A 10,081-nucleotide genomic window follows, 5' to 3' on the forward strand; every position below is an offset into this window, starting at 1 on the left:
GGTGTGTGTGTGTGTGTGTGTGTGTGTAGGAGAAACGGGGGATGCGGGGGGTATTACTCAAGCGGAAACAGACTGACAATGAGAGGAGTGAGAGGGATGGTGAGAGTCAGCAGGATGAGTAGGGATGAAAAGAGGGGAGGGTGAGACAGAGAAGCAGGAGGGTTGTGTGTGAGATGCGGAAGGATCCCTCGCCATATGTTAAGATGTCAAAGAGAAAACTGTTGATGGATTTAATTATGGATGACACCATAAGAACACATGAGGGGGTTTATAGACAGGAGAATGGTGGGGAGGGTTGGTTGTAGGTGTAACATCACCCGGCTGTGATATTTAATCTTGAGGGAGCAGTGATTGCACTGAGCCCCTGGGTGGGAAAAGAAGCCGCGTAAGACAACTGGCAATATGGCATCATTAACAAAGCAACCTTTAAGCACCGTGAGAGGAGGGACTTTTGCAGAATATGGGTTTTTCTGGGAAAACAGACAAATGGTCTACATTTAGATTAAAAAAACAAACATTGTAGCCATGAAAAAAACATATACCAAACCTCCATTAAACTACAATACAATACAATACATATCTACCTCAGGATGTTTTTGCCCCAATGGCTTTACTTAGGCTCTGTGGATGGTAATGTCAGTTTGTCGGTCCACTGATTTGGTCCAGACTGAAATATCTTAACAGCAATTGTATGGATTGCCAGGAAATGTCGCACAGATATCCATATTCCCCTGAGAATGAAGCGTACTGACTTTGGTGATGCCCTGGTTTTTGTTTTAACACATGGCACATAACATTTTGTGATTTCAAATTAAAAGTCTCGACAAGTATGAAATTTGGTACATACATTTATGTCCCTTAGGAAATAAATGTTTAACTTGTTCAGTACCTGCTTTATGACAGCTTGATGACCTAAAAAACTAACAACATTCTCACCAACATCAGCTGCACATCGTGTTTAATTCTAATTAGTAAATGTTAGCATGCTAACATGCTAAACTTAGATGGTGTACATGGTATATTATACCAGTAGCATTGTCATTTTAAGCATTGCAACATGCTGACGTTAGCATTAAGCACAAAATAAATTATTTGACTTTCAAAACGTTTTAGAACAGTGAAACTTATATAGTTTATTGATTAATAAAATTAATTCTGATTATTCTGCCACTTAGTTTCCAGATCATCATGCAATATATTAAAGATAATTGTCTAAAACGAAAGATATTGTGTTTATAATTACATAAAACAGAGAGCCACTTGAAGTATTTAAATTTAGGAAGCTGGTATCAGAGAATGTTTGCCATTTGTTCTTAATAAATTACTTAATTGATTATTATAATTGTTGTTGATTCATTTTCTGTAAATTGATTGTGCCTTGACACTTATCCAACCCTGCACCATTAACATGAAATCTCAAGGGTTAAACAGTCTGCACATTTCTGACATATGGCTGAGTAGGTGCACGGGGGAGTGAACAGCCTCTAAGATCAGTTAATAAGCCTATCAATGCACATGCCGGGAACAAAAGCCTCTGAGCTTCCCGTTGGCTTGATAAATTAGGCAGCTAAGGTACGTGTAATTAGCACAATCAGGTTGTATCTTGTCTCTGTGCCTTCCACATATGGCTGACTTCATTAGCTGTAATTGGCTGCGTCCTGGGAGAGGCTGGGAGAGATCACATAGTTATGGTTTACTTTCCTCCACATCAAAGGTCAACAGGTCTGCAAACAAGATGACGTGCATTTATGTATTGTCGTTACATCTTCATAGGCAGATATGTGGCTTCAGTGAAGTTTATGCAGGGATCAGCTGAGGGATTACCGCACTCTGAGCTGCTGGTGAAATCTGGACCAATTAATGTATTAATTTCTCTTTTTGAAATATTATCTGCTAAGCACACCGTTCTCAAGCAATCTTAAGGGGCCGCACCTGTTTGCACACGCTTACCAAAAACACCCTAATTTACCACTCACATGCAACTTTTCCATTATTCCCAAAACGCAGGCATTTTTCCCTGGTTATTTAAAACACACTGAGTTGTTTACTGGCATTTCTATTCTAAGGTTACATTAATAATTCATATTGTGCCTTGCGGAACAAACAGTAGAACAGTTATAAACTAAACCCCATTATTTCAGCTTTACCATGCCAACTAACTTCAGACATTTAAAGGCTGAACTTTGTGGCACAAATATGTCAGCCTTGTCAACCTTCATTCTGCCGTCTGCTCAGGATGCTAAAAGTGACTTTGTAGCCCTGCGGCGGTTTCTAGTTTAAACAACGATGTTGTTCATTCCAAGATGTTTCACTTTAACAATGTGTGAATCAGCTCAGGGCATCACTGGGACAAAGACACAGATGATGCAGACCTGACAGGACCTACACAAGCCCCTTAAGGTATTACCCAGAAAAAAAAATAGAGATGAGAAAAAAAGTCTGTCTAATTTTATTTATTAAGAGAACTGTGATGACATTGAGGCTGCAGGGAATTTAAGTAATGCCCAGAAACACTGGCATCATTAACTCAGTCTTGTTAAGTTTAGTCAAATCTTCTTTTTGGACTCATGCCTCCAAACTATTTAAGCCATTTAATCCATCAAGCGTGTATTTCTATAAAAAGATAATTTTAAAACTGAATGCCGAGCTTAAATCTGATAAATGAATGAAAGAAAGACAAACAGGCGCAGTCCAGATTCTTCCCCTTCATCCCCTTACTTCTTCTTCTTTGGCTGCAGTGATGCCAGCCAACCATATATAATTGCCAATTAAAGGCTGAGTACTTCAAACCCTAAGAACAATGGCTGGCAGTCTTGCATTAATGTTGAATGGATGCCTATTAAAAGGTTCTGGACGTTTTCATTTAAAACAATTGATTGGTAATTCTTTATTTAATGTTCTCACGTCAAGGCCCATCTACAGTAAAGATGTACCCAGAAACCAAGTGATTTAATTACCACAATGTATAAATATATCAATGCTCCCCCTCTACTGTCTGTTAAGATTGAGTTATCTGCCTCCATTGCAGACTTGATATAACCTTCTTCAGTTATGAAGGCAAAAAATAAATTCACTGTGGAAACACACTGAGCTCACATATCCACACATGCCTAAACATGCCTCGCTTGAATGAAGTCTGTGTCTTTTTATAAGGCATGCATACATGGGTGGAATTTTATGTTGTGTTCACTGACATTAACTGGATTGCTAGGTGAGAAATAAACAAACAAACGTGAACTCACAAACAAACCGGCATACTCTTGTGGCTGTGAAATACAGGCTATTCCCAGTTGTTGTTTATTTGTTGTTGGCTGGAGGGGGAGGAAACAGTACGGCCAAGGTCATCAGACCCAAAAGGTCTTCCTGTTCAGAAGGAGCTGGCCAGCAGCAGCAGCTAATGCACACCACCCTCCCTCTGCCTCCACCCCTAATTAAAAATGAATGGTGGGCTGTGTGGGTCAAGGACAGGAATGGGTTCTCTGTCCAGGGGATACAGAGAGGGTCTCTGTGCCTGAGCTGCTGGACACGCCACAGGCCGCTGTGGACAGCGCCGAGGTTGCGATGAAGAGTGCAATAAAAGCTGGGGAGCATTCACTGAAATAAATAAATCACTGTGCACACAGCAATGAATGCCTTTTTGTCAAAAAGGCCACATGGTGACTCTGTTTGCTCCGAACGTCATGAAGGTCATTTTCAGGAGAGAAAGAAGTGTGAATAATGTTCAATAAAATAGTATGGGACACAAATACCTCTTGTCAAAATGGTTGCTAAGTGCAGACATCCACATTTTTTAACCCAAATTATATAATTGTAACTTTCAGTATGTTGATATGTGACTCTTTCATGTCTCACTGTATACTTTGTCCTCACATAAGACAGGAATTTAAAGGGTTGGTTCACCTAAACTACACCAACAGCAGAATCGTGCTTGGCGGATATTTTCGATTTTTTTTGTGCAGATTTTGAGATATTTGTCTCTTATATTTCTGCCTCAAACCTAGTATAATTAAGGTAAATGGAATGGAAATCGAAAAATTAAATAAAATCAACAGGAACTTTTATTCTGTCATGATTGCACCCCATAATCAGAGACTGTCCTCATAAGAAAAATTACCGCACCTGTTGATGCAATGTCTATGTAATAATATGTAACTTACAAAGCCCTTTTAGTGGCTGTGTGCTTTTCTGTGTGGCCACATGTCAGACACTGAAGGCTGTTCCCGTCCTGTTTCTTAGAGTCAATCAAGAGTCAGCGCTGGTTTCTTTTGACCATGACCATGACCATGAGCTGTTTCTTAAAATCCCAAACCTCAATTTGTCCCTTATGTTGGCCAAGTAGTTATTTTAATCAAAACCATGATGTTTTCCTTAACTTAGGGATTTCTCATGCCTACATTCAGTACCATTCTAATGTTAATTCATTACCAATGCCTAAAACTAACTAAACAGTAAGGGTTAGGCTTAAAAAAGGCAATGGTAAACCATATTTCATCCTGCTGAAAGAGACATCAATTCCCCCAATGCTTATTTTGGTAATTTTTTAAAGCAAGGTTTGGAATATCTAAAGAACTTACTTTTCGCAGCAACTACTTTTTACCAAAAAAAATAGTTACTGTGAAGACTATGACAGTGGGTTCTGTGTTAACCTAAGCAAGAAGCCCTGTTTCCGTAAAAAGATGATGCTCATGTATTTTTAAAATGTATCTTTGACTTCAATGCCGTGAGCACCACAGAGGACTTAAAACATTGTATTTAAAACAAATTTATCACTGCTTCTCGGCCCAGGTACCCAGCAAAGACTCCCTAACGGCCTTTTTATAGATGGGAAGTGGTTTAATGGCTTGTTTCCTGCTAGAGGTCATTTACATTTATCACTTAAATGACGCTGCTGTGGGAGACACAGAGTGATTAGGATCCGTATCATCATTTTTGGCAGATATTGGGAGAAAATCTGGGACCCAATCTGTTGTCTTCCTGGATGAAAATCGACAGTGCAAGCAATGATCATTAGACAGATCTTTGATAGCGCAGCAGTGGACGTCGGCAGCCCGTGTGTGGGCAGTGAAAGTGCACTGCCACTTCTCCAGCCCACAATTGTAACATCAAGTGTGACACTCATTTTGCAGAGATTCCAAAACCTGCCCCCTCTTAGTCCAAAAGCTTTCATGATAGGTGGCTTGAATGTTGTGGAGCATTATTAGCATTTAAAAGCTCATTGATTTCAATGAGTTATTGGGATTGAAAGGACCTCCATAAGCTTTAATGCATTATATTGTGAAATGCATAATCATATGTTGTGCATAAAGTGTACATGCCAGTACATGTTCAATGTTTTATACAGAGCATTGTAGTATTTGAAGTTTGTTATAAATGCAGTGGCAGTAAATGGGCCTCTTTTTAAAATGCATTAAATATTTTTAAATAAACATTAGATCAAATGACTATCTGTAATGTATTTATGAACCCACGGAGAATTATCACCCAAATCTGCAGTTTTCCTTTGTTCTACAGACCTTTTTTTAGCCCCTTGTTTTGGTTGTATTGGCCATGTGCAACGATACTGTTTTGATTTAGTCATTACTGTTTTCAATGAATTTCTTTTACAGTCAGGCAGGTGATTTTTGAAAAAAATAAGCTTTATTAAACCTATTATCCGCTACTAGCCCTGCATCAAATAGCAGGCAAACAAAGTTAAGGACTAACTGGTGGAGCATTTAGCAGCTGAAGAGCAAGATATCTTACTCAGGAGTTAGTGGAGCCCAAAGACAGAGCTAAAAGGAGAATGGATATTTGTCAGGTTTCCAAAATATGACACCAAATAAATGCTAATGTTTTTCTGTGTCTACTGGAATCTATAAAAATATGTTCACCACAACTTATACAGTGATCATTTATCAATGTTTACAGCTTGCTGCGCGACTCCCAAGTGGCCAAGAAAATCAATTATTGCTGCTTTAATATCTTCCACAATGCATCTTCCATTTTAGTGGCAGAACAATTCCAAAAATCCAATTTATCCTGGCCATAGACAAAACAATAACGTCAGGCAAAATGTAATTTGAAGGCCCCAAAGACACAAGAACATGAGGCAGAGCTATATTGACCTAGACCTCCGTCACAGCAACACCCATGAGAAATAATCCACACATTTTTCTTCAAATGAAAGAAAACAGAGGAGAGGAGAAACACAACTCTCAGACTCAATCTCAGACCAGCGGGGTCATGTGTGGTTACAGCAGCAGCATGATGAACCACTCAACTGTGTCTTAAAACAGTAAATCCTAAACACTTTTGTTGGTAATTTCCATTCTGTGAACTGTGATAAGGCTGGTTATGTGTGCACGGTCTCATGATGACAAACAGGCGTTATAAAAAGGTTAGCGGTTCCATCTCAAACACAATGATCACTCATGCAGAACCCTGCAGCTGCCTCCAAGAGCTCTGCCAATTTTAGCTGAGGGGAAGGAAGGGCAGGTTGGAGATCGAGAGGCACCAAACAAACAAGTCTAAAGTTAAACCACTACACCTCTTTGTGTTGGGTGCCGTTTTCTGATCCCACACCCTAAAGGTAACAAAGAACGTTCAACTTTAAGGCACACAAGCTTTTCAGACAACACTATACACTATTTTTTTCTTCGATTTCATGACCTCATTCTTGCGGGCTTTGGTGTTGAAATACAAGCTGGCAGTCATGTTTAAAAATGTGCCACAAGTTGGAAAGAGATAAAAGAGTATGATGCATCTGAAATCAGCTTCAGCAGTGATGACACCAAAATGTTTCACTTTAGTGTCGGAACTGCAGGTGTGAACCCTACATCTAGACATGATGACTCAAACTCATGTCAGCTTTGTAGCTTTGATTCTAAGCAGGCAGGCAGGCAGGCGGGCAGGCATGACTCTTTGTCTTTTGTGTGAATAATGAGTCATGCCTGAACTTAAAAATATTTCGTTGTTACCATTATATCCTCAGGATTTCTATGGCGCCTGGCAGTGCTTTTTATAGGAACAAATGGGAGCTAACAGCCTGATCACAAGCTTTATTTTCAGTTGATAGGAAAGAAGAAAATGATGATACGTTTCTGACTTAAAAACTAACCTGTCAGCTTTGAGTTTTAATATCACTGCTGTGTTGGATGTGGTCAGCAGTTAGGAGAAATAGCTTGTCAGGTCAAATGTTCCGGCGTGACCCAACACTACCCCACACAGTCTGACCCCCCCGACCCCTGACACAGTGTTCACACTTTTACATGACACTGTTCTTCTTTCAGAGCTGATGGTTCAATGGGTTTCAGGTAGTCTACTGTGATTCACTGAGGTGTAATTTCCGTGACTTTTACACAGACTTTGAATGCCATGTGAATGCCACAACTCAAGCAAGTTTTAAGTCTGCTCACAGATTTTCATTCAATACAGAGATGAATGGAAACCAATGTTTTCCTGAAACTAGAAGAAATGTCTTTAACAGCCCAGCAGGGTTCGCAAAATATTTACTTGTGATTAAAGTGTGGGATTTGTGGTAAATGGACTAACACATGCAAAAAACCTTGGAAGGTCCTTAAAAACTTCGACCAGAATCTTTATTGAAGAAATCGACTTTGCAGCAGGCGTGTTACATTTTTGTGATGTCTGTGTTGCAGATGGAGATGGTTTACTACTCTCCAGTGGGCACTGGAGGAAAATCCGTCACAGTGGAAAGAAAAGTGACAACCTTGGCATCGACACCCCTTGCTTTTCTGAACAACAGATTGCATCCCACATGGTCCTTTGCAGGGGGAGACTGCCTCGGCTTTTTAACCGGCATCTGCTCTCCGTTCTCCTGTTTGATCCCTGGCATGGCGAGACACTTTTCCTATTATGTTATCCAACTGTGATATGGCAGCTATAACACAACATGTCCTCCTGGCATCAACATCTACATCCCTAAAACCTCAAGTGCCACTTCACAGACGTGTGGCTAATTTGGAGAAGCCAATTCACAGAAGTCACAGAGCAGATCATGTTGCAAAACACGCAGCCATGCGAGGCTTTTCTGTGGGCCAGTGGCTGGGTTAAAAAAAAAAATCTGACTCTGCTTTGAAGAAGATTCCAATTGAAATCTGTGCCAGTTAAGGTTCCTTTGAAAATGGGTCTACAGTGTGTCACTGCCAAGTGATTTGAGTGTGAGGGTGCAGCTTACAGATTTAGATTTTACATCTCAAGGACGGGGGTAAGAGATACCACTCTAAATTTGCCACCATCAAACAAATATGTTTATTAGATGAGAGAAAATGTGCACATATTAAATAAGGGAGACTGACAGATTGATTTAGAACATTCTATTGTGATGAATGCCAGCTTCACTCACTACACTGTAAAAGCAAGACCTTGCAGCAGTCTGCTGTAGGGCTGCATCTAATGATTATTTTCTTTATTGGTTAATCTGTTGATTATTTTCTTGATAAATCAATTTTTGTAAGTATTTTGTTCCCTAGCTCATAGTGGGGCCCTAAAATGTTTTGTTGTTTGTTTTCTTTAACAGTTCAAAACCCAAAGTTTTACAATGATAATAAACAGATAAAAGCAGGAAATCCTAAAATCTAGGGAGCCAGAAACCCAACTCTTGGCATTTCTGCTTTAAAAGTGAATCAAACGATTATTGGACTGTAAAAATAGTTTCTGAATAATTTTCTGTCAATCCTGATCGTTTAAGCTCGTTTATTGCAAAACATGATTTACATTTACCACGAATCTTACTGCTTTTTTTAGTTATTTTTAGGAACCAAAAGCAGTCCTCCTCTATGAGAGAAGAGGAGAAACCGTATTGAGCTCATTAAGCTTAAAACATCTGTCCCAGATGGGTAGACAGCGAGGAGGAGGATATGTACTCATGCCTCTGATGTACTCAAGGCTTTAAGCTTCCACAGATTAATGCCATTTAAAAAAAAAATACACATACACCCCCAACTGAACTAAAACAACTAGAATATGAGTGAGATATGTCACGCCACGTAATATGCTATGCAAAGAAAGCACCACAAGTGATTTTATTTTGAATATATTTTTTGTGAGAAATTAATTTATTGCGTGTCAATTTGTTCATTAAAACTGTTATATCCTTAATAAGCACTCTTATATAATTAGCACACAAATAAAGTAAAAACAGCATAATTTAGAGCTGATTGCAATAGTATAAGTACAGTAGATAAAACGGAACCTACCAGTTCTTGCTTCAGTCGCCTCAGACACGCATCCATGTTTTTGCATTCTGGTTTTGAGAGCTGTTGTTCCATTTCTTTTTCAAAAATACAAGAATTTCAGATAAAGGGTTTCGTCAGTCGCCGCTGGGGCATGACTATCCGAGCTCTCTGCTGGGAAGGGAAAATTCAAACAACGACCTCGCGGAGAGCAGAAAAGTGGTGGTGATGCGAAAATCCTGCTGAGGAATGCGCGCACGGCTTGCAATGACGCGAATTCTGTAATGAGGAAACAGCTGATGACGAAAATGCGTTTACTCCAAAAAATTATAATGAGGTCCTTTTTGTGGCTGCATCACTCTGACTCAGTCCATGCGTGTGTCTCAGCAGCTGCCGATACTGCCAGTCTGCTGTGTGTGTGTGTGTGTGTGTGTGTGTGTGCGTTGCTCAACCCAGTTTATTTCCCCTCTGCTTTTTTCCCATTCAAGACGAGCGCCTATAACGTTGCCCATCCAATTTCCTCCGATGAATAAATCTCTCGAGAGCCTCATTCAAACTAGGATCAGACTGGGATCCGTCATTTATCACGGACGAGTGGATTTCACAGAGATATATAGAGTGAGACGAAAACATCTGGATATATTTGAATCAATGTTGAACTATTTAATAGTTGGGGCTATTGAAAGAGCATGCAAAAGTAAATATCTCTGTGCCACAACATTGACAGACTGGTAGAACAGATTCTGCAGCCACTGTTGCAGCTGATTGGACTGAAGGAGGAAGTTTGAGGAGGATGTGGCGAAAAGAAACCATATGTGTCATGAAACGAGCCATAGGAACAGTTTCCTGGCCGCCTCCACTGCGGTCAGAGAGGAAACACCTGAAGCCCAGGCTTTTGTTGCGTGACC

At 39.9% G+C, this 10,081-nt stretch overlaps 1 protein-coding gene across 2 annotated transcripts in view; it reads right to left on the bottom strand.

Annotated features, from left to right (window-relative positions):
* Positions 1–9,578, bottom strand: part of inka2 (inka box actin regulator 2) — a 31,083-nt gene extending 21,505 nt beyond the window's left edge. For both annotated transcript variants that reach the window (XR_004656444.1, XM_034870200.1), the window contains exon 1: positions 9,198–9,578. Coding sequence is in view for 1 of the 2 variants with exons in the window: in XM_034870200.1 (XP_034726091.1) it covers positions 9,198–9,269 (72 nt within the window). In the remaining variant the exon portion in view is untranslated. The remainder of the gene's footprint in view (positions 1–9,197) is intronic.
* Between the last annotated feature and the right edge of the window lie 503 nt (positions 9,579–10,081).

This window comes from Etheostoma cragini, chromosome 4, assembly GCF_013103735.1.
Source record: "Etheostoma cragini isolate CJK2018 chromosome 4, CSU_Ecrag_1.0, whole genome shotgun sequence".
Classification (NCBI taxonomy): domain Eukaryota; kingdom Metazoa; phylum Chordata; class Actinopteri; order Perciformes; family Percidae; genus Etheostoma; species Etheostoma cragini.